Source organism: Eleutherodactylus coqui, chromosome 1, assembly GCF_035609145.1.
Source record: "Eleutherodactylus coqui strain aEleCoq1 chromosome 1, aEleCoq1.hap1, whole genome shotgun sequence".
Classification (NCBI taxonomy): Eukaryota; Metazoa; Chordata; class Amphibia; order Anura; family Eleutherodactylidae; genus Eleutherodactylus; species Eleutherodactylus coqui.
In genome coordinates, this window is record NC_089837.1 from 314,513,363 (window position 1) to 314,538,603 (window position 25,241).

General features: G+C 43.8%; 1 protein-coding gene across 2 annotated transcripts; it reads left to right on the top strand.

The window, feature by feature from the left end:
- The first annotated feature begins 552 nt into the window (after positions 1-552).
- On the top strand, positions 553-24,896 carry SFPQ (splicing factor proline and glutamine rich). 2 transcript variants are annotated; one of them, XM_066575006.1, is made up of 12 exons: positions 553-1,394; positions 1,589-1,777; positions 6,350-6,651; positions 6,755-6,850; positions 7,034-7,230; positions 8,147-8,231; positions 8,347-8,461; positions 8,543-8,588; positions 8,664-8,788; positions 13,612-22,798; positions 24,680-24,742; positions 24,844-24,896. In XM_066575006.1, exons 1-10 carry the CDS (start codon positions 624-626, stop codon positions 13,759-13,761), a joined length of 2,076 nt encoding a protein of 691 aa, XP_066431103.1. In that variant the 5' UTR covers positions 553-623; the 3' UTR covers positions 13,762-22,798; positions 24,680-24,742; positions 24,844-24,896. The 2 variants fall into 2 exon arrangements, with proteins under 2 accessions (XP_066431103.1, XP_066431104.1); XM_066575007.1 differs by having other exon boundaries at positions 22,750-22,798.
- The last annotated feature ends 345 nt before the right edge of the window (positions 24,897-25,241 follow it).

Genomic DNA, 25,241 nt, shown 5'->3' on the forward strand with positions numbered 1-25,241 from the left:
GTGTATGGCTGCAGTCAAGATAACGGAGTTTGTATTTGCACAACTTTTGTGTATCTTGCATGAGATTAGCACTTGTGTGAAACCGGACTAACAGCATGGCCATTTGTTGTAAAAGATCGATGTATTTCCAATTAACTGAAGACCTCAGATGGGAGCAGTGGCTGAATGTTGTCCTGCGGTCGTCGGCCTTAACAGAACATAATTTTAGTAGCCACTTGGTCGCCCACGACTAGCTTGTGGGGAAATGGAGGTACAACAAGGGGCCAATAACGCTATACGGTATAAACGGGGCACGGTTGTCTCCGACCATTCATTCGCAAACAACTGCGTACACCTTCCAGTCGCAGTAGGTAGATGCAGCTCTCTTATTGGTTGCGAGTTCTGTCCGTCACCGCAGCGCCCAATCATCGGCGGAGGAAGCCGCATTTCCTGGCGCTGTTGGCAGTCTCTTCCACCAATACACTTCTGGGATTATTTGTCCAGGATTATCTGATTGGTTATTTTTTAGAGGGGGCGTAAACCTAGACTAGCTACATAAGCGAAGGACAAAGCCACCTCGCGGTCTTCGTCGCCATTTTGTCGTGTCGAACGTAGGAAGCCGCTTTTCAGCGTCTCTGATAAGGATGTCCCGTGACAGATTCAGAAGCCGCGGAGGCATGGGAATGGGTATGGGTATGGGAGGAGGCGGTGGGGGAGGAATGGGCCTGAACATCTACCGGCGGGGTAATGGCGGCCGTGGAGGTATGGGCGGGATGTCCAACTACCGCGGCCACAGCTACATGGATTCCAACCGCGGCCCTTCCGGCCACCACGGCCAGCAGCAGCAGCAGAACAAGCACCAGCAGCAGAACCAGAACCAGCAGAAGTCTCCGCAGCCGGCACCACAGCAGAAGCCGCCGCAGCAGAGCAGCCAGGAGCAGAAGCCGGCCAGCCAGGAGCCCCCGAAGACCCCCGCGCCCCAGCAGCAGCAGACGACCCCGCCGGCCAAGCCCGCCGCGCCCCAGCCTCCTGCGGCCTCCCCACAGAACAAGCCGGCGCCGGCCCCTCAGCAAAAGCCCGCCAGCACCCCGCAGCCGCCGCCACAGCAGCCGAAGCAGCAGCAGCCACCGCCGGCCGCAGCCGCGCAGAAGCCGCTTCCCCACAACCAGGCCCAGAAGCCGCCGCCTAAAGTGACGCCCCCGCCAAGCCAGAGCAGCGCGCAGCCGCCATCACAGCCACCCCAGCAGCAGCAGAAGCCCGCGCCGCCCCAGCAGCAGCAGAACCAACGGCAGCGGCTCGGCGGCAATCCCCAGCCCGGCCAGAAGAGGCCGCACCAGTCCAGGTTCCAGTCACACCCGCCGGAGCCGCAACCGACGCCCCAGGACAGCGGGAAGGAGGAGGGCGGCTGGAACGACGTGAGTTACTGCGGGCATAGCGGCCTCTAAGATGGCTGCCGGCCGTGCTGTCTTTTGTGAAGCCTCCATTTTGGGAGTAAGCCCCGCCCCCCGGTGTGTCGGGCGGGAGTAGCAGTGTGGGGGTCACTGAGGGGGGTGTGGGACAGGGCGTTATTGGGCTACATGGTTTTGACAGGTTGTCATGTGACTTCCAGGGCGTGCGGGCGACGCTGTCCCTCCTGAAGAGGCCCGGGGAGAAGACCTACACTCAGCGCTGCCGGCTGTTCGTAGGCAACCTGCCCACCGACATCTCCGACGATGAGTTCAAGAAGCTGTTCTGCAAGTACGGCGACCCGGGGGAGGTGTTCATCAACAAGAGCAAGGGCTTCGGCTTCATCAAGCTGGTGAGTTACAGTCATGGCCGGGGGAGGGGACTGAGGGGCTTTTTAAAAACGGTCTTTTAGTACAGTTTTTGGTCACCATGCTCAAAGCTACATAACCCCAGTGTACCCGCCGAGCGGCATGTGGTGTCCTGTGAAGGTGTCACGAGGGGGTCTGCTGGAGCAGGGGGGCTTACAGGATGTCGCTGGGGCTCTCCTATTGGCTGCAGTGGACATGTGGGTGTTACTACCTGTCACCGCTATGGGGTAAACAGAAGAGCGGCGGCCGCAGGGAGAGGCGAGTTCTATAATGTACAGCCCGCCACCAGTGGACGCAGATAACCTGTTTAGGCCGGCTGCACATGGCCAGATCTGCATTATGGAATCTGGAGTGGCCGCCCACCTCCGGGTTCTGCAGCTAATACCGTCCATAGCATGCTATGTAGGGCAGGTTTCCATGCCAACGAGCGGAAATCAGTTGTGATTTTCCTCTTGCTGGGGGGAAATTGCAGCATACTGTATTTTGAGCTGGATTCCGTGTGAACAGCTTCCATTGAAGTAAGTGTAAGCCGTCTGTCCCGTGGCCTGTCCACAATTATTACGAAAAGGCCGTGGGATCTGTACGCACATGTGCGCCGGCGAGCCGCCCGGACCGTCCTCTGTACAGACGGAGTAGAATCCAGACAGACCCGCGGGGGTCACCGGCCGATCAAGTTCTGCCGCGGGATCAGACCCAGTTGTGTTGGCCTCAAGTCAGTTAAAATCTATTCTCAGCCAAAAATCAGTTTAAGGGTTAAACCAGCACAGGAAGGTATAAGGGCCGCTTTACTACAAGCAGACGGTAACTCTGGAAGGATTGTCTGCTCTCGGTGAATGGAGACTGAACTAACCGTCCCGCTCTGCCTGTGACAGCTATGATCATGTGCCAGACAACTGTCCCATGTAAAGCCCCCTTGTGCAGTACAATCCAGATGAAGGTCAAGACTCCCCAGTAACATTACGCAGGAGCCCTTACCCCCACTGGCTTTTAAAGGGGGGGTTTCTAAGAACAAAAAATATACAGGCAAGGAAGGGACTAAAGTAAGCCGTATACTCATCCTTAAATGGCCCCCATCTAACCTTAGGAGGCCTGGTCCTTGCCGCCTTGTCCGGGACTGGATGCAGCATGTCCACCCCGCCAATCTCTGGCTTCAGTGGTGATATTACCATGAGCGCTGCAGTTAGGTGTACAATGACTGCAGGGGCACATCTGACCAGTTGACCAGTGTGGGGCTCCACTCCCATCCCCCATCTTTAACTTGCCCAGAGCACTTGTTGTAGGGGTGGTCCCCACAGTCTACTGCTGGTGTTCCTACTCGCTAGAATGGCTGTACAGATTATTTTGTGATGAGGACCCAGTCTTCAGAGATAGATTTGTCACAAGAGAATGGCACTAGCTTCCTCAAGCCTATGTGGGAGTTTGTGCTGACTGTGGTTACATGTACATCTGTGCATAGAGAGTTGCTTTGGGGAGTCCAAAGGATTGAGTAAAATGGGGAAAATACAAGGTTTATTAAATGTGTAGTATAAGATAGCAAAAAAGGTTTATAACAATTGACCTTTAAGGGGTTTTCTGGGAGTCTTTTGATAACTTCTCAGGATGGGTAACAACTGATTGATGGGGGTCTGTCACTTTGTCTTCCAGCAATCAGCTTTTGTGCTAGCTATTGTATACAGAGCTGGAAGCAGATAATGCTGTTCATAACGCAGGCATAGCTGCATTATGAACAGCTGTCCGTCGGCGTGATTATGCCGGCAGTAAATCACCTGCGAATCATGCCGTCTGAAGCTTTCCATAGCGCTGGCCCCCTGTCCACGAGCGGAAAACCATTGCAATTCTCCGTTCGCAGCCGGCAATTCGCAGCATGCTGCGAATTCCCCCGTTTCTCCGCGGTCAGCCTGTCTGTTAGATAGGCTGACCACGGAGATCCATCTGCTGGCTCCTGCCCCCGGGCGGCAGAGATCCACCACGGAATAAAACATTGACTGTGGACAGGGGGCCTAAGGCCGCCTGCAGACAGCCGGGTCGGATCCTGCTGCGAGAGATCTCTCAGCGGGACCGACCTGAGCCCCTGCAGGGACCAGTGTGGTGCTCACCTCTCCCATGGCTCTGGCTCTTTAATCTGCCAGCCAGCATGAAGCCCGTGGCCAGGGAGACCTGCACAGAAATAGAGCATGCTGCGATTTTGTTTTCCGCGTGCGATTTCATACGGACAAATCGCGTCCGTCTGCCTAGGATTGTGTTTTCTAACGCAATCCTATGGCAGCTTCCACGGGCGGAAATTCTGCGGGAGATCTTACTGCAAAATTTCCGCCTGTGTGCAGTGGGCCTATGGCTGCCTGTCCACAGGCGTTGAGATATCCCATGGCAGGAGCCAGCAGATAGGCTCACCGCGGAGATCCATCTGACAGATAGGCTCACCGCGGGGAATTGCAGCATGCTGCAATTTGGCGTCAGCAAGTGAATCACTATGATTCTCTGCTGGGGGGGGGGTAGCGGTTTCCATAGCAACATTATGGAAAAGCGTGCACTGCGTTCCCTGCGACCAGATTATCGCCACAGGGAATGCAATAAAAAACCGCCTGTGGACAGGCAGCCTAATACAAGCTGGGCCTTTGTATAATGTACAGGGTTGTCTGCTTCTGGCATAAAGACCATTCCACACAAATGGTGACCTCTCAGGTCCTGGATGGCAATATCTCTTCATATATCATGGGTGCCGGCTGTTTCTTACAGCCAACACAGAGCGGCAAAAGCACCAGTGAGCCGCATGGCTCACCGGAGCTGTTAACCTTTTAATTGCTGTCAATTCTGACAGTGGCATTTAAATCCTCCAAACAATGTTCAGGGGTCCCATATGGCCCCCTCACAATGAGATTGCATGGAGCTGTGTGGGTGTCATGGCAGCCGGGGGCCTTCTGAAAGCCCTAGGACTGTCATGGCAAAATGGCCATCAAGCCAGTCCTGTGGGGTGGCTTGATAGACTGCCTGACTGATAGTATGATATAGGGAGCGGTCAAAGCATCGCAACTGGAAATTTACTATTGATTAATCCTCGGGATTAGTCATCAATAGCTGGTGGGCATCTGCTGCTTGGTGTCTGTGCCGATCAGCTGATCCTCCAGTTGCTGTCAGTGCAGCCAGCGCAGACATCTGCATCGGGTCTTCACTGAATCTGTAAGGCTGTAGTCACACGGGGCAGAAATCTCATGGAATTATCGCAGCGGGATCACATGGGTTTTTACGCAGCAGAAAGGCAGCTTCAAAACCCGTACTGTCCGGCACGGATTTTGAAGCTGCAACTCCGCCTGTATTCCACTGCAGCCATCTCTCCTTATAGAGAGGAAAGATAGATCTCACGGCAGAAATGGCGATAAAATTGATATTGCAGCAGCTTTGGATTCCGTGCGGCACGTCAGTTTTTTTTATCGTGGCTTGGCTGCAACGGCTTGTCCGCTTTGTTGCTTAAGCTCTGGTTTAAGATTACCGGTGGAATTTCTTTGTGGCAATTCCACCCCGTGTTGAACCCAACCTAATAGACATTGCTTCCCTGACTTGGCTGCACCGACAGCGGCTGGAGGGATCAGCTCAATAGGGGCACCCTGAATGGTGTCGTCCGCTTTGTTGCTTAAGCTCTGGTTTAAGATTACCGGTGGAATTTCTTTGTGGCAATTCCACCCCGTGTTGAACCCAACCTAATAGACATTGCTTCCCTGACTTGGCTGCACCGACAGCGGCTGGAGGGATCAGCTCAATAGGGGCACCCTGAATGGTGTCGCCCCCCCCCCCCCCCCCCACGATCAGCTATTGATTAACTCCTGAGGATCGGTCATCAATATTAAATTCCTGGGATAACCCGCTAATGTGGAGGGGCACATGTAGAGACTTGTATTGGAGAGCCAAGGTAACATACAAATGGGGATTGGCATTGGTACAAGTGACTAAGTGGGCTATTGTATTTGTGTTTTTAAATTGAAAACAACTCTTGTATGAATCGGTCCACAGTAGCTCTCTAAAGTAGCAGCAGTTGAGGCACTTGACACATCATGGAATTGTTCTGGAATTACAGCTGCTAAATGTGCACAAATGCTGCAAAAACGTACAGCACTGTTAGTGGACTTCTAACAAACCTCCCTCACAAGGGAAGAAATCTGCTGCAGCTAGACACCTTACAGATTAAGTCTGCAGCATTCTGTAGCTATTGCAAAAAAAGTTGGATTTTCATGGTTTCATCCATTGCGAGGAGGGAAATTCAGACCAAAGTTGTGCGGATAGTTTCCTCAATGTGTGATCTCACCCTAAGGGTGCAGCTAATTTTTTTCCAACGACCGTTTCTAATCAACGTGGTTTCTGTAGGGTTTGTCCAGAGACCCAGTAACCATTTGAATGTGACGCTAAGCACATGTAACACTTTCTTGTGTCAAACTAGGAGGCTATTGTAGAATGGGGTGCTATTTATAATTGGGCCATAACAATATGCATAGCATTCAGTGACTGTAAATGCAGGATGTGTCACTTTGTGTTTTTAATATAACATTGTGTGCTTAATTGTCTAGGAAACTAGAGCGCTGGCTGAGATTGCCAAAGCAGAGCTTGATGACTTCCCAATGAGAGGCAGACAACTCAGAGTACGATTTGCCACCCACTCTGCTGCCCTTTCTATTCGCAATTTGTCTCCATATGTATCAAATGAGCTCTTGGAAGAAGCCTTCAGCCAGTTTGGACCAGTTGAGAGGGCTGTGGTTATAGTAGATGATCGAGGGAGATCCACTGGAAAGGGAATTGTTGAATTTGCTGCAAAACCAGCTGCCAGGAAGGCCTATGAGAGATGCACAGAAGGAGTGTTTCTTCTGACCACGTAAGTTCTGTTTGAGCAGACTTCTAGTCTGTCAAAGTTTTATAAATTGTCTTTAGGAAGGTACATTTAATATAACTTCTGTTGCTTTAATATAATCTTTTAGGACACCAATGCCTGTTATTGTGGAGCCACTGGAGCAATTTGATGATGAGGATGGGCTTCCTGAGAAACTTGCTCAGAAGAATCACTTGTATCAAAAGTAAGTGAGATCTTACGAATTTTGTTAAATACGTCAACATTTAGGTGGCAATGTGTAAAAAAAAAAAAAAAAAAAAAATCTTCGATATGGAAGTCTAGTCTATGAACCCATCCCTATTGTATTCAACGTTATCAGGGCAGTAGATTTCTTAATGGTTTAAACTTGTCAATTCTGCACAAACAGGGAGAGAGAGGTGCCTCCTCGGTTTGCACAACATGGCTCTTTTGAGTTTGAATATTCCCAGAGGTGGAAGTCTTTGGATGAAATGGAGAAACAGCAAAGGCAGCAAGTGGAGAAAAACATGAAAGAAGCGAAGGAGAAGCTTGAAAGTGAAATGGAAGATGCTTTCCATGAACATCAGGCCAACCTACTTCGACAAGGTTAGTTTGTGTCTTGTTTCCTGACTTAAAGGGGTTGTCTCGCGAAAGCAAGTGGGGTTAAGTACTTCTGTATAGCCATATTAATGCACTTTGTAATATACATCGTGCATTAAATATGAGCCATACAGAAGTTATTCACTTACCTGCTCCGTTGCTAGTGTCCCCGTCGTCATGGCTCCGTCTAATTTCGGTGTCTTGCTTTTTTAGAAGCGCTTGCGCAGGTGGGTCTTCTCCCTTCGGCTCGGCTCGGAAGCAGCGGCGTTTTGGCTCCGCCCCCGTCACATGTGCCGATTCCAGCCAATCAGGAGGCTGGAATCGGCACATGTGACGGGGGCGGAGCTACGCGATGATGCGTACAAGGGGCGGAGCCAAATCGCCGCTGCTGCCGAGCCAAAGGGAGAAGACCCATCTGCGCAAGCGCGTCTAAAAAAGCAAGAAGACACCGAAATTAGACGGAGCCATGGCGATGGGGACGCTAGCAACGGAGCAGGTAAGTGAATAATTTCTGTATGGCTCATATTTAATGCACGATGTATATTACAAAGTGCATTAATATGGCCATACAGAAGTGTATAACCCCACTTGCTTTCGCGAGACAACCCCTTTAATTCTACAACACTGGTAGTAACACTGGGGGGCTCCTTCTAAGGGTGTAGTTGTCTAGAGCGGTACCACTTTCATAAGTTTGGCAAACTTTTATCTTAAAAGTTTTCTGATATCTGTGTGGAAATTTGGCTGCTTTATGACAAGCAGGATAACTTGCCCTATAACTATGTAGATTGGAATTTGTGGATCTTAAACGGGGCAACTTTAAGTCAAAAAGCTATCTTTGCCCATACAAGTTCGTATAAAGTCCTTTGCTCTGCCTAGTGTAGTAAAATTATGCAGTTGTCAAGTAATGTCTGACTTTATTTAGATCTGCTGAGACGTCAGGAAGAGCTTAGACGTATGGAAGAACTACACAACCAGGAAATGCAGAAGCGGAAGGAAATGCAGCTGAGGTAAGCTAAGGTTCTTTTACTCTTTTTAAGACTTTAGCTTTTGGCCAACTTTCCCTTATGTCCTACAGAGGGTCTATAAAATGTAATTTCAACAAACATCTCTCCTCTTAAATAGACAAGAAGAGGAGCGACGTAGACGCGAGGAAGAGATGATGCTTCGTCAACGTGAAATGGAAGAGCAGATGAGGCGCCAAAGAGAAGAGGGTTACCGTATGGGATACATGGACCCAGTAAGTGTAAATTTAGTTGTTGTGGTTTTTTTTTCCTTTAAGGTCTTTAATTACACCTAACACTTTTTTCCTAACTCTCAGAGGGAGCGAGAGATGCGCATGGGGGCGAACTCTATGGCTATGGGAGGTGAGAAACAGTTCTTGTCTTGTGCTAAGTAAACAAATCTTAATTAGGTATTGACTAATTTATTTCTCTTCAAAGATCCTTATGCTGCTGCAGCAGCAGCACAGAAGTACCCACCCCTTGGTGCACCTGGTATGGGTTATGATGGCAGCCCAGGTGTGACCCAGGCAGCAATTGCTTCATCTATTATGGCAGGCGACATGGTAATGTATCCAGTTGTGATGTGATAAGGACATTAACATTCTCAATAACTAGAATGACCAGCAAGTAAAAGCTAGAACATGTTATGGCAGTGTTGTAGTTGTACTAGTCTCTACATTAAACTTTATTTTAGCAACAAAATACTCAGACCTTTCTATGGATTTTAATTTGTCACATCTGAAAGCGCCCATCTTTAGTGGTGGTGCTTTGACAGTCAGTAAGCATTCCTGTGCTACACTGAGTTCAGGCATTCTGCGTCTGGCCGCTTTTTTTATTCTAAATGTTTGACTTGAGCTTTGTTACAACATTCTTGGTGCAGCGTGGAGTATGAAGTTAATTCTAGGCAGGTATTTGTAAGAGCGACTGCAAGGTCCTGTAATATGCATCTAAGCCAAGTCTGCCTGAAAAGAACAGACCTTTATTATACAGGGAGCCTTAAACAGCTTTCATCTGTTTACTGGCTCCATGTGAGTTTTGATCAGAGCATGGGATTGATTCTATTTGCTTTTATTTATCTTTTTGGCCCAAGTTTTTTTGATTAGCCACTTTCGGGTCATCCTGGTCACTGGTTAAACTATACTGGTCAGGTTAAATTTTCTCTAGTCAACAAAATTACTTTTGCGCTCAGTATAGCTTTAAAGGCATCTAAGTGGGAGTGCAATTTACTTCAGTTTTTCTACTGAGGGCGAACTATATACACAATTGCCTTTTACTGCTACATTGGGCTTGTGTGGTACAGTTTGTACCATGTCCAACAATCTGCATTAATCCACCTGTTTGCAAGTTGTTATGCAGCTACTAAACTGAAGGTTTACTACACACAGGTTGGTATTTGCTGTGGAATCTGCAGTCAGTGTCTGCACTGCAAATCTGCAGCAAATACTGACTGTTACTTTCTATGGAGATCTGCTTCCACAGCAGGGAAGAAAAATCTGTACTATGCATGTGATAGTGAGCCACTGGGTCCATCCGCAGTACAGAAAAGACAGCGACCGAACAGATACATTTGGATGCTGCTGCCAGAGCAAGATTCCGCATTCGGAATCAGTCTGCTGTGTGCACGTGGCCTTTGCCCAGCTTTGTGGTTCAGTTAGGTTCCTTATGCATATAGAGGCTGTCAGATGCATCTGGCCATATCTGAACATGCCTTCTCTTGAAGCTTAACTTTGTGTGTGTGCGGGGGGTTCTTGTCTTCCACATAAGTAGCAATCTGTACAGCACTGTGGAATATGTTTGCACTATAAAACAAAATCCCTTAGTTTTTCAGTTTTCTGTTACAATTGGACCTATTAAGAGATTAGCCACCATGGTCACTGATGGGAAGTGATGCTTGACTGGAAATCTGGAGATGAAGGTGACTTTGCTCACTGCAACGACCACTGTGACAAGCATGGCCCATCTATAGCAGTCAAGTTTTGTCCCTGATCTTGGCTTGGCATTTGGAAATATTTGATGCTAGTGTTAATACTAGTGGCATATCTGCTTTAATGCCCCTTCTGTCCTTTTCCCATACTGACAATCATCACAATCTTATATCAGCTGCTGTAAAACAGACTTTTCACTCCCATCTCTATTGCATAGCTATATTATAAATGGTTTGCTTAGTTTCTGCAGACTTGGTTTAGATGAGGTATTTGTGGCTGTAGTTTATATTCAGATTTAATTTCTTCTATAACATGCTTGATCAGAGCAACTGCAATGAGGAGAGTAACTGGGGTGATCAGCTGGTGATCATCCACATGCTCACAGCCTGAGGTGAATGCCAGATCTTGTTGGCAACTCAAAGGATTTCTCGTTATGGAATTTAGATCTTCAATGGTCAACATGACACGAAAAATATTGATCAAAAACTGCAGTAACGTGAAGACAACAGCCTCTTAAATACTACCAATTCCACTTCTTGGAGTGCGTCACTGCAGCATCAATCACTCACTTGTGGTTTTGGTTATTGTGTATATATGAGTTTCAAAATTGGGTGCTATCTGATTCACATGGCTGAATTTAAGTTTCTCTAGATCAGGGCTTCTCAAACTGTATGCTGGGACCTCAAGAGTTTCTCAAAGGCAAATTCAAAGGTTAAAACTACTGCTCATGTAGAACCTGTCTTCAATTGAAGATAACCTTGTAGTAAAAAAGGAGAATATTTAAGTTGGGCAAAACTATTTGTAGTCACTCTACAGCAGTTGAGATTCTTGGAGTTCCCTTTGCACAGTGAAATCAATGCATATTATTCTGCATGGATTCCTCCTAAACTGCAGCTGACACATCTCTGCTGCAGACCCCGATGCAGATTTCAACAGTTGACATGTTTGAATTCTGGAATGCTGGCAAAATCTTTGATGTTTTGACTATGGTGCAGGTTCCCAATAAAGTAATGGAAAGTGGTTTTGATGGGATTCCATATTAAATATGCCAACCAAGTCCTTTAGACAGATCTGCAATAACCTATGTCAATGAATGTGCTACAGATCTGTGGCCAACTTTCTTCTGTGTGGAATCCACTAGAATACTCGTTTTGCAGACTTTTGTGTTCCTGTGGGCAAAAATCCATGTTTTGCCTGGGCATGTGAATGAGATGACAATCTCATCCATGTGTATTGGAGCCAGGATGTTGGTGGCTTTTGAAGATCTTGGTGCAAAAATCCTGAACATGCTTTTAAACTGAAAGTTGCTCAGTGTTGACAACCATTCTTCTTGCTGGCCTATTTGTGATTCTCATCTAGATACAAAAATTCATTAACCCTTCAGGATGTGCATTTAATATCCTGGAGATTCGGGGTTTATATGTAGGTGATTGGGGGTTGATCCCACTCCATACAATGCTGGTGCTCGCTATTTCTTTCAGCTGACACCCACCCACAACAGCTCCCATCAGTATCGCTGCTGATTGGAGCAGCTGGCACCCTTTAAATGCAGTCAATTCTGACAGCATTAAATGGCTCAGTCAATGTTCAAAAGTCCTCAACCAATTGACTTCAATTGACTATTTCTAAACAAAGCTTATTAAAGAAGAATCTTTTGCCATATGTATAATAAAAGAATTAAGAGTGTAAGAAATGTGTCCCATAAGTCTGATCTATCAAAGTAACACATTTACCCTGCACGGTGAATGTCATTGAGGGGAAGGAAAAGGGGGTTAATGTTGGAATTGATTGTGCTCCCCCCCCCCCCCCCACCTAGTCTTAAAGTCATGTTCTCCAAAATGGTACCAATAGAAAACTACAGGATATCCTGCAAAAAAGAGCCCTCGTACAACTATGTCAACTAAATAGTTATGGTGGCAGAACATTTTATATTTTTTTGTAGATATTTTAGGTTTTTAAAAGTAGTACAGCAAAAAACTATATAAACTTAGTATTGCCGTAACTATACTGACCCTAGTTGTCATTTTTGCTGCTGTGTACACTGTAGCAAGACTCCTCCTCACCCCCACTTAGATTTTTTTTCTTTTTTAAGTGGGAGGAAAAAACGAAAATGAAGAGAAAATGTGCACCCTAATGGGGTTAAAGAGGTTTTCAGTTACTGGACAACCCTTTTTTCAATATTGCTTCTTTCTGAAATTAAAGTATTTGCCCATCTGAGGGAGTCAATGCTGCAGTCCTGTTTCCTATGACAGACGTCACAGCAAATCGGGTGACCACTGCAACCAATGAGAGGCTGCAGCGTTGGCACTCACACTTAGGAGGAGTTCGAGAACATGATGCTGCTGCAGTCACAGTGGGCTGCAGTGCAGGATCCTTGCAGCTGGCTGCAGAATATAGAGTATACGTTTTCACTAAAAACCAGACAACCCATTTTAGCTTGCATAACTACTAGTGTCCTGTTTTGGTGTCCAAATCTAATGCCTTGCAAACAACTGAATTACAACCATATGTATGTATGGTCTGCTAAAACTAAAAACATTTGGCTGCAAAAAGGTATTGATTATAGCTTTGCTGCTTGGGGTCCTTCGACACGGGATGACTTGTCAGGAGCAGATGCCTGACGGGTTGTCAGTCGGTCCTGTGCTTTTTACACAGGGACGAGCATCGCAACTAAATAAAGCAGATCGATCCCTCATTCAGTTTCACACTGAACGAAAAGATAATTTCTCATTTGGGCCATATGTTGACACTGAACGCTTTATCGCCCAGTGAAAACAGGCCCTTACTAAACTCTTCAGCAAATGATCAACCTATCATCACTTCTGTCATAGCTGCCTAAACCAGGGGTGTCTTGGCTTGAGAAGCACTGATCTAGATGCACCTGGGGGTATATTTGGTAAGCGATGTTGGCTGCTTTCAAGGGTGTATATGAGGTAGCCAGTAAGTGGAATGCTGCCATGTAAGATTTTGAAGTGTTAATGGACACTGAAATATTTCATGGTGAGGAGTAGTATCGGTGTAACTCCGCAGGGTCATGCAGTAGCTTCTAGCTTTGTTTTACCAGTAAGCAAACAGGGCCATAATCTTGTAGGTCTCGGTTTCCATACATGTAGCGTCATGATTTGGTTACAAAGACAAAAGGTACTCGTCTGTATACTTCAGTGCCTTTGTAACTTGACTGTAGCATCATGGCTTCCCAGTTGCTCATTTTGTGTGCTTGTACAAGCACAGCTACAAGTCTTTCTGAAACAGCTGACCTTTTATCAATTATGGGAGCGTTTCTCATGGTATGTGTGATACTTAACTAATTTGCAAATTACCCTTTTTTCCTTTCTATGTTCCTCGTACCTGTGGATCGGCTCACTGGTGATTGTATCGACGAACCTTGACTACGGACCCTTCTAAAATAACATTATACACATGGACTTCTTCTGTAACGAACTGAACTTGTCTTTCAATAGCGTAACGATCGGTTTGCCCAGGGAAATGCAGGGACTCCCAATGCACAGGCTTCCAGAGGGATTGGGGCTGTAGCTCCTGCAGCAGCTGCTGGAGGCTATGGCAGGGGGAGAGAGGACTATGAAGGGCCAAACAAAAAACCCAGGTTCTAAGCAGATTCCCTTAAGTGTAATGTAACTTTTGTTTAATATATTTCATTTTTTTTAACTTGCTTTTTTTTTTTTTTTTTTTTTTTAAACTTAGCAAAAAGGTAACATTTTTATGGATGCCTTTGCTTTACCCAGTATTTGTAAAGCCAGTTAATATGCAGATTTGATTTGTGAGCACATTCTTTGTTTTATGACAGTCTGTGGATTCCCTTTTGTCCCCTTTTTTATATTTTTATTTTTTAAACTGCTTGAGCTATACTGGATGCTATATGTTGCTCTTGGACCTTGTCATTTAAAATCTTGTCAGCTGACTGGGATAACAGATCTCAGGAGCTGCAAAAGACCTTCATTATGGCTTGGTAAGGCCACTGCATGACTTGCCTTGCCTCTGATGCCACCGAGTGACTGAAGGCAGATAGGCTGCCCACACCATACATTTAAACCATTCTGTGCAGCACAAATGCAGCTGTGTAGTATCGTCAAGATGGTGGTTTAATAATCAGTGTGGTTTATTCGCCCAATAGTCTGGGTAGAATTTAATAACACACTAATCTGTGTCTAAGTATTGTGACTTGAGTAGAAGCTCCATGAAACTTTGTCCTTGTAATCCGTTGTATTAAAAAAACCTTCAAAATAAAAAATGTGGAATGCTTATTGTGTTGGGTAACCAAATGGTAGTACTGAAATGTGTCTAACGTCTCTATAATCAGGAAGTTTGCTAGCGGTGTAATCACGCTGTACTTCAGTGTCTGCATCGCCTTTTGAAGTAACTTTATTGCCATAGTAACTTCATTTGTTGAGATTTCAGTATACCTGGAGAAATCCTTGGGTATGCAGCAGCCAACATAATGGCTTTGTAAGAAACAAAGTTAAACTAAGTGGAATCTTGTGCTTTTGTATCCAAGAGTAATGGCAATGCCTTTTTGTTTGGCTTCTAGTAGCAGAAGCCCCAAATCTGAATGTATAAAGTGACTTTATGTTTAGGCCATCCTTTGTGGAATTGACTTTCAGAACTTTTTTTTTCTTCTACCACAAGGGCAAGTTTTGGTAATTCCTAGAACAGCTCTGACAGTACACTGCATTGCAGTAATACATGCAAGAACAATGAACAAGCCAGAATTCTACACTCCTAGGCGTTTTAAAAAGACTTTAGTATAAGGGCATAAAAACAAAAGGTTTTCCAAGGAAATACTATTGATGACCTATCCTCAGGACAGGTCTTCAATAGTTGATCAACTGGGGTCTACCACTCAGGACCCCAAACCCCAGCTGTTCTGGCCCCTAAAGGATCAGCTGTGTGGGCACATGCCATCAGCACCACAATACCAGAGGTCTGAGCAGAAGCCTCCGCACTGACCTCCGTGTAGTGGCTGGTGCTTGTAAGTGCAGGCACAGCTCCCATTAAGAATCAATGGAAGCCGCACCGGCCGCTACATGGGAGGACGGCGCTGAGGCTTCCTCTCTGACCTTTGCTGCAGCGCTCATGGCATGCGCCCCGCACAGCTGAGCGGTAGACCCTGGCTGATGAACTATTGTTTACCTATCCTGGGGATAGGTCATCAATAATTCCACAGAAAACCCCTCTAAACCTGTCTGGGCTTTTCTAACCTTTGACTGAACATGGAATTTAATAAACTAATGTTCAATTGCACAAATCCTTGAAAGACTAGATTTTTTTAGAGCTTATTTTTGACATTTTATTCCAGTACCAGATCCCTTGAATAAGATTTTATCTGAAAACTTGCAAAAATGTGTTATCCAAATATAAAGTTTGTTTATGGTAAGCTCTTAAAAAAAAAAAAATTGGTTGCAATTGCTCAATAGGATATAGGAGCCCTTATTAATGGGTTCAAATATACATTTTAAAGTGATATAGATGACTGCTTATGTAATTTTTATTTTAGTTAAGCAATTCTAAGACTGATATTGCCTTAAAGAGAATCACTGGAGAACTTGATATTCATCCTCGTGGGATCACTACCTCCCAGCAGTCTGGGAAATCTCTACCTGTTTTCAGATAAGGAACCAGCTTCTTGTACCGTCAACTTGTGGTTCTTGTCTCACAAAAGCAAGTTATCCCTTAATCACAGGGTAGTGTATAACTTGTTTATAAGTAAGGACCCCCACCAGTCCAATAAACATGGGTCTGATGTCATTTGTGTGCTGCTGCTCCATTAATTTCAGGATCGGTAAGGGTCCCAGTCTTGACAGATGACTAAGGTTAAAGTCTTATGGAAACAGCTTGGCAGAGTTTTACTACATGTTCTATGCACGCTGTTGTATCATTGGTAAAAGCTTACGTTTTTCTTCAAGCTGCAAAACTAGACTGACCTTAATGAGAGAAACTATAGAATTAAAGTAACTTGAACCATTCTTTGACTTTTATAATTTCGGGCAAGACCACGCTGGTCACACTGGTTTTTCTTTAAAGGTTAATTCTGTCTCTTTAAATTTCAGTGTCTTGGAAAAAAAATGTAAAGCCTCAACAATGATGTCTCGGGAATAGGCAATTTCACATAGCCTTAAATACTTGCAGCCTGGATTTAGTTTTTCGTCAGTCCAAAATGGTATTGACTAGTTTGATAGGTGTACAGTTGTAAGTATACACTTGCTAAGTAAGCATAGTTAATCTTGGTTGGACTAACCTTTTAAGGCAGGGCTGTACACAAGTGTCTGATACGGGCACTTTTTTTGTAAATATCAAGCCAGCAAATATTTGGCATTGATTTACAAAGCTAAACCCATTTTTTTACTCTATATATAGTTAATGGTGGTTAATAAAAATATAGGCTCACAGGGAAACTACAAGTTTCAAAGCCTATTCCCTAGCTCTGTATAACTACATAGATGCATCTGAGAAGGGAAGGATGTGTTAAAGTATCCATGTAGCTTATCTTGTTAGTAGTGGTTAAAGTACAATCCTGTACCCATAGTGGATAACATTGGCGTACAATATTCTCACTTTATATAGTGGACTCTTAACAGTCACACAAGATTAAGTCCTTATAATGGACAACTACTTGATGGGTTTTAATAGTTTTCCCCTCATGAAGACATTCAGGCATCACATCTCTAATGGCCACAACAGAGCAGCTTCCTTTCTGGCTGAGTAAACAGATTACTTGGCTGTCAATTTGCGTTGACCTCTACTTCTGTGACTGTGCCGTGTGTTCAGCGGGGAATTCTAAAATTTGACAGTCACTTGACTGGCTTTTTTTTCTGTTTTAAGTTGTGGGTCAACCATATAAGTTTTTTTTTAACCAATGCTTAATCCTTTATTTCATGCTCCTATCAGAATGCAAGAGGGGGGGTTTAACGTTGCAATTGTATTGTATAAGCCTCAGTAGATGTTCTCAGATGGGTCACAGCTGGTTTATTGCACTTTCAATTTCTCACTCTAGGGAATAGTCATGGGATCACTTCTAAGGATCTAGTTGTGCTTGTTTTTTTCCCCCCCCTTTGCCACTTTAGTAATTCCTGGTGTTGCAACACTGAAGTATTTTAGAGCTTTGTGCTCGCACAACCTAGCTGATAGCCAAAGATTTAACATTAAATGCCACTGTGAGCTATGGGGACTCCTTCTGAAGCAAATGCCATCAGCAAGCTTGCGACTGGCAAACATCTGTCCTGTAGAAAAGTCTTGCATGTACTTGCTGTAAAAGCAAGCTTCAGCAACAGTTTAAATCGGCCGGTTCACTAACACTCCCTGTTTAAAGTCTTCTCCACTTAATCCTGGCAAAGATGTATATTTCAGCTGTGTGATCTTGGCAGCCAGAGGAGGCATGGGAATACATTTACAGGTGTTTACTGGAGCTTTAGCCACTTCCATTGCACTTTAAGATCTTTAGTGGCCGTCTGTAGCAAGCAGTTCTGCAGTGCGTAACTTTGAGGAACATAGTGCTACCAAAGGACTGTAGGACCCCCGGATGTAGTATTGCCGCTTCAAGATGCTCAGTGCTGACCATGTCCAGGTAGGTACATAAGAAATCCTCTACCTTGGTGAAATACTGTGTAAAAATGCCATTCTGAAATAGCACTTCTTTCTGTTAAATGAAACACAGTGCAGCACTTAATTTCTCTGTATGAATATCTCGGCACAATGAAGTATGGTGCTAATCTCACTGCTACTGTACTTGGCAGGAATCACACTGTTGGCGGGGTGGGTATTCATGTGTAATAGTAGACAGTGTAATACTGATGATGGAAGAGGCTAGGTGGAATCTTTACTTCGCTTTGGTAATTTCTGCTTGGAAAGATCACATGTTTGGAGCTCATGGTGGTCTGGAAACCTGTAAAGCCGTCATCTTCAACGATAAACTGATATATTCGCTTCAAAGGAAGTTGCGCTGGTCGACAGACTCTAATGTAGGAAGTAGCTTTTTATGTTTTTGCATCCTCAAGTGAAGATGATGAAAGTTACTTAGTTTTCTATAATTAAACATAATGACCAATTTCCTGTATCTTTGGTTTTAAAAACTTGGGCTAATGTCTTATTTCCATTGGCATTCTATAGCACTGTCCCCTAAACAATATATAATCGTCAATCTTTGTCATGATTGAGTCCTGAATTGGATATGGAATAAAAAAAATTTCCATGGGATGTATGACTTAGGTTGTTGGCCAATAGTATTGTTCCAGATCTGGAATACACTTGATGACCATCTTATTGGCTATTTGCAGAACTGCAGTTTCGAATGGCTGTTCATTTCACGGTGTCCTGCAGCTCTAATTGCAGTTGTTTTTAATCTTCTTTACAATTGTGTCCTAACAGGGCAATCCGATCTCTATGCCCAGTTACATATCGTGGTCACAGGGAGGTCCACAAACATGGACACCCTTTGAGTAGAGGTACGAATAGTCTCCAGTGGATTCATGCAGTTTAGATACAACATTCACAGGAAATAAGGAATAAAGATTGAAATTCAGCCACGGGTCTTTACTCTTTAGGCATACAGGTCATTGCTGCAGTAACTGATAGAGCTCATGAGACAACACTTAGTTGAAAAGTTCAATATTAGGAAAAGTCTATCCAGTCCACGGTTTGTGACATAACTGCTCTGCCCCAACTTGGAAGGTGTGCTACAAAACTAGAGGGACTGACGGGAGTGTTGCCCTTTTGGGGGAAAAACTAGTTTTCCTATGCCTGGAAATTCCAGTGTCTCCTGGCCAGTTGATCCACAAACTAATTTGTATATTGCAGTTGAGTTCAAAACCTCACTAAAATCAGGGAAGGGGGAAATTCAGAATTTCAGGTTGCTCATATTCCTTAATGCCTCACTACTTAAAAATTTTATATCTTTGTTTCAAAGCAGGTGAAATTAGGCAGGCTTGTAATGCAGATTTTTTAGTTTTTAACCCTTTGCAATCCAATTTTGGATTCAGGGTTTCCTAGGGGGCTTTCTCTTTCTATTATAGACTGGCGCCATCTGTTGGCTAGAGCCAGTACTATGCTGGAGAGGCCCCCAACAACAGAGCAGCCAGTAATCTACAGTAAGAATACCCTGTCAGACGTCTTCCGACATCAGAGCTGTACAGCCTTCAATAAGAATGTCTTTAGACGTCAGACAGTGGATTGGAAAGTGTTAAAACTAAGCCACTAAGAATGCAAGGGCTTAATGGCAGTCTAAAGCCAGAACATCGACTAATTTAGTAAGAAAGGATGATGGCTTCTGTCTTGCTGTTCATCAAGCTTTGCAATGAATATGGTTCTCAACAGTAAAGATTTCAGCTAAAACCTTAAAAAAAATATTGGAGAACGATTTTGGTTCTACATAAAATTATTTACATAAGTTCAAGAACTTGAGTACATGGTAAAATAACTTTCATTGCAATGTAGTTCCAGAACTGCACTTCAAGTGTTCACAGAAAATTTTAACAAAACAATACATGTGAATGGAGTTTTGAAAAACCTGTTCACAGCTAGTGGATAAATCTTCAGCTGCTTGCATTGAAATGCACAAACTGCAGAGGTAACTTCATACTGCATCTGAACTCCTCAAGGCCCTTATTACATGGGCACAAACATTTGTTTGCCCAATCGGACCATGTGAATATGCCCTCATTCAGCTGACTTAGTGCTCATGTGGTGTGTGTTCATCAGCACATCTCTCCACATAAACAACTTGGTAAAACACCCTGCCTATGTAAGAGTATGTATGCTTGATATTGGAAACTGCCCTTACAGGTTGTGTGCTGTTATGCAGTGGGAGTCCTCCTTGGACTAGACTCTGTACAACAATCTCGTGCTATGTAATGGAATGACTACCAGAATGAAAATTGGCAATGAATGGTGAGAAATTCCAGCTTTAAAGCCTTCAGAATTATAAATGCAGCTCTGAATCCAGTCTTAGAAGCTGCAATCTAGTGTACTGCCATGTTTTTATAAAGTTGCTCATTTAAGTGGACTTGCACAGTATAAACTTCATAGTTTGACTGTATAGCAGTGTCCAAAGCTTGTAATTCTCCTAATTCAGTCTCAACAGTTATCTCATGGTCTGCATAAATGCTTGGCATTGTTGGCATGGAACTTGTCCATAGACAATTGTGTGCATATATAGATTATATTAATGCATAAACCTCGCTGGCTATAGCCAGTCCTAGAGGTCAGGGCTTGGGTGCTGAATTGCAACAAAGTACTTTAAAAAGCTCGGTCTACTATAATGCAGTATTCAGTTTTTGTTTTTTTTGGTTTTTTTCCTTCAAGACTTATTAAAAGGGTTTTCCAGGATGGTCAGAGGCTTATACAATGTTGGTTAATGCCACACACTGCTCAAGATTTCACCTATTGAGATCCCTTTACCGTGTAAACACTTGACTGTAACACACGGTGCCGGTGTATGTGGTCCAACTTGCGGTGATGAGCTATTATACAGACTGTAGCTTTCGTCACTCTAATACTGTGATATACTTGGCTTGCTATGAAGGAAGTTTTAATCTGGTACTTTTTATTAATCTGATAATGCAATGCATCATGCCTTAATTTCTATATAGTGTTGAAGAGCAGTGTTTGTAGTGCTGCTTGGGTACTTCCGCGTGGACTATTGTATGGACAACAAGCTTCTACTTATGCGCAATGTGATAAGTTGTGAAATGGGAACTAATCTGTAAGTCCAACTTGATAAAGTGCTGCACTGTGTTTTTTACTTAGTAATGTTGCCTTTAAAAAGAAGTAAGAAGTGTTATGTCAGAATACCAATGCTGCTTAAGGTATGTTCCCACATAGCAGAAAATGGTGTGAACTGTTCACAACAGAGGATTTGCACCAATCCGCATCAAAATTGTTAATTGGTGCAGATTGATGATTTTGATGCTGATCCGTAGGTTACACACTTTCAGTTAAAGGGCTGAAATCTGCTGCGGAGCTGCATGAAAATCCACACAAATGGATTGTTTTCCAATGTGGACAATCAACACCACTTTCAGCTTTGTGGGACCATACCCTAAAGGTGCAGACTTGCTGATGTAGAATTTTAAATACAGTAAATCTCAATGCTTGAACTGCACCTTTTTATAAGTAGCAAAAACTGGGGTTGTAATGGGGTTGTTTAGTGTTTGTGTCTCGGTAAAGTAACTTGGTTGAGGCAGGAAGTTCTGTGGACTTACGGGAAGACTAGAATTTAACTCCTGTATCCCATATTCTTGCATTCCATTCAGATTTAAAGAGAATCTGTCACCATTTTGCAGCCTTCACTGAGGGTAACATATAAGATAGTGACAGGCTCACTGATTAGTGAGAAGTCTGCTGTATTTATCTCTGCAGTAGTTTGGGAGAAACTTGCATTTTATTAGTAGCAGCCAGACACAGAACTAGTCCTCGATATTAATGAGCTGCATGCTAGCTCCGCCCACCCTGCAGCCACTAATTGACAGCTTTCTGCACAGACTGCTGTCAGTGGCTGGGGCTATCCTGAAGTTCGTGACTATCAAGAACTACTTCCTGCAGTCCTCAGTGTGCTGCTACAAAATCTTGAGTGCTGCACCACCAAAAACCTACTGCAGATTACTACAAACAGTATGACTGTTTCTGTGAGGATTGATTTACACGGGTGAGTGCTTTCTGTCCAAGAAACTCAGACTGATATCTGAGGCTGTATTCGCACGACTACAAAATCTTGCTACAAAACATTGCTCATGTGAAGGAACCCATCGGAAACCATGGGCTTCACATTGTAGCGAGATTTTGTAGCCTGTGCGGATACAGCCTCTTAAACCTGTGATTTTACTTGTGATGCATTTTGCTAGAAAACGCATTGTATCTATGTACATATACGGTATTTTGTTTTTTCCTCACGTGTGAAAATGCATGCGTTTTCAATACTTAAAATGGTAAAAAATCTCATTGCATTCACATTTAAAACACACAATTTTTTTTTTTAAAGAACCCATTGAAAATATTGGGTGACTCTTTGTAAATTCACCCAAAAATAGGACATGCAGCAGCTTTCTTTTTTTTTTCGGACCGCCAGTCCGAGAGAAAAATTGCTTGTGTGGCTATATACAAATTGAACTTGCTACTTCTCACATGTAAGTTACTTCCCGTATTGGTAACGGGAGGTTGGAACTCGTGTGAAAATCTGCTGTGTGGATCCAGCCTTATGCTGCCCTCAGGGATTCAAAAAGATGGTGACACATACTCTTTAAATAGAAGCTGCATTATTGGTATGTTTCCCTTATAACTAGTGTATTCTGGAAGTAAACTACTTGGGCTAAACTACAGCACTAGCACGTCTGTACTGCTGACCTAACGATATATAATATACAGCTTTAGAATTGACACCGCTAAACATGCATGCAGTAGTTTGGCTGTGCTGAATCTTAAATCAGCCCCATTCAGTCATAAATTTACTACTTGGATTTAAGCAAGCAACCAGTTATCTGGTAGATCTGCTTGCTCCAAGATTCTCAATTGACACTTAAAGCTTTGCTTTTCCAGGTTTTTTCCTTTAAACTTCACTTTTTTGTATTAAATGCTGACTGTTTACTTATTTCTAGGTATGGACTCGAGATACTGGTTGACATTTACTACTCTGTCTCGTTTAAGGTAGGTTGGGTAATCTGGGAGCTGAAAAATCAGAATTTAAATTTATGAATACAATAGACTAAAATCAGACGGGGGGATCTTGTCTTAGGACTGTTTTCAGTTCTTCCTTGAAATGCTTGAATACACCATGACAAAAAAAGGTAGAACCAGTTGACAGTCTTGTATATTCAAAGTTACATAGTGTGTGGGTGAAAAGACATATGTCCATCCAATTCAGCCAGTTGCATCTCAATTGTGATCCAGAGGAAGGCAAAACAAGTAAAAGCTAATTTTCCTCATTTTAGGGGGAAAAATCATTCCAAATCTGACAGTAAATCCCTAAATAAACAACCCATCTGAAGTAATCAGTGACTAGAACATGTAATATTTAACTCAAGATGTCCAGGCCCCTCAAACTCTTATCAAATTCACAATCCCCACGTCCTCGGGTAGAGTTCTGTATAGTCTCACTGCTCTCGAGGCCTTTTAGAAACGATTATCGCTTGAAATTCGCTCTAAAGCCACTGTTTAAACAATCATTGTGTCTATCTTGCGCCCGTTGTGCAGTTTTCGTTGGAGATTTGCTCAGCGTTTGTCTTTCAGTCTGCTTAAAATCCATCATTTGACCGTTTGCTTTTCGTTTGGTCATCGTTCAGGTTAAACAGCAGCTGTTCAGTAGTGAACGGCCGCTCTGTTATCTCATAGTAACATAGTTCGTAAGGCCGAATGAAGACAATGCCCATCCAGTTCAGCCTGTCTATCCTCCTGCGTTGATCCAGAGGAAGGTAAAAAAAAAAGAGCAGAAGCCAATTAGCCCTTTCGGGGAAAAATTCCTTCCCGACCCCCTAATGGCAATCAGACTGTTCCCTGGATCAACCCTTAATAGTTCCTACCTGCCTGTATACCTGGATTAACAATTAACCTAAGATTTATAACCTATAATATCCTTCCTCTCCAGATAGACATCAAGGACCCTCTTAAACTCTGCTATGGATTTTGCTATCACCACTTCCTCTGGCAGAGAGTTCCACAGTCTAACTGCTTACAGTAAAGAATCCCTTTCTGTGTTGGTGATGAAACCTGCTTTCCTCTAAACGTAATGATGCCCTCTTGTTACCGTTGCGGTCCTGGGTATAAACGGATCATGGGAGAGATCCTTGTATTGTCCCCTCATGTACATAGTTATTTGATCACCCTTTAGCCGTCTTTTTTCTAGAGTAAATAGTCCCAATTTTGATAGCCTCTCTGGGTATTCCAGTCCCGTCATTCCATGTATTAGTTTAGTTGCCCTTCTTTGAATCCCCTCCAGTACTGTAACATCTTTCCTGAGCACCGGTGACCAGAACTGTGTGCAGTATTCCATGTGGGGCCTGACTAGTGCCTTGTATAATGGAAGGTTAATGTTCTCGTCCTTCGCCCCTATACCTCTTTTAATACACCCCAAGACTTTGACTTTATCTCAATGGAGAGGGGTGGGGGAGCAAGAGAAGAGAAATCTCCTGCACTGCCCCGCCCCCCCTTGCTGGCCGATCCGTGAACCAGCCAGCTCTGCTAGCTCCTCTACGGGAGTGGGAAAACACTGGGACGAGTGTCTGGCATCGTTTGTCCTAAACTCGTCCTGTGTAAATGGACCCTTAGAAAATAGAATCTCACCTCTCCCCTGCATTCTGTCTTCAGAGTGTCTTTTTCATAAAGGTAATGCACGGAGCTGCCTGATGCTGTAGAGTTGTCCAGCAATGTTCCAAATACAAATGGCAAGCTTTTGTGTAAGAGCTTGCCATTTGTATTTTTGTATTTAGAAGACCTAGAATACAGCATAATCTCTCCTTATGTTTTTCCATGAAGTCTCAAATGTTTGACATTCTAACACTTTTTTTTTAAATTTTTGACTTTATTTTACAGGCTATATAGAAGTGTCATCCAGTCTGCACTGAAAGCATAAGACTAAGTTTGAAGGGGGAAAAGGTATACTGTTGTGAAAATGTGGCTTGCAGTCTGCAGTATAGACTGATCTACAGCAATCTAAATATATGATGTATGTTAATTTCTAGCTTTTTCTTTTTCAGGACTCTTGGTGAATTTCAAATGGATTGGTTTTTAATAAAAATAATTAAACAAATTTCTGTATCGACTCATGTCTTGAAAAATTACATAAGGTTAAAGAAGTTTGGTTTATTTTGATACTCTATAGTCACCCGAGCTATTAAACAGTGATTTGGCTGTTGGCTATACACAGCCTTATAAAGAATGGAAACTAAATTGGCCAAGCTTTGTGTTTTAAACAGTTTTATAGGGTAAAATATCCTAGGCCCTTTCTCCCAGACTACTTTTAAATTGATGTCACAGGGTCATACTACCTGAACCACATGCAACATGAACCTGGTGCGGGCATGCTCATAAACTCTGTTTTTATTTTCAAGGGCTGCAGGGTTTCAGGATACACTTCAGTTTGATTCTGAGTCAG

Coding starts and splice junctions, on each gene's coding strand:
- SFPQ (XM_066575006.1), top strand. CDS start 624: ATGTCCCGTGACAGATTCAGAAGCCGCGGAGGCATGGGAATGGGTATG. Junction 1,395..1,588: donor AGGAGGGCGGCTGGAACGAC/GTGAGTTACTGC, acceptor TGTGACTTCCAG/GGCGTGCGGGCGACGCTGTC. Junction 8,462..8,542: donor GTATGGGATACATGGACCCA/GTAAGTGTAAAT, acceptor CCTAACTCTCAG/AGGGAGCGAGAGATGCGCAT.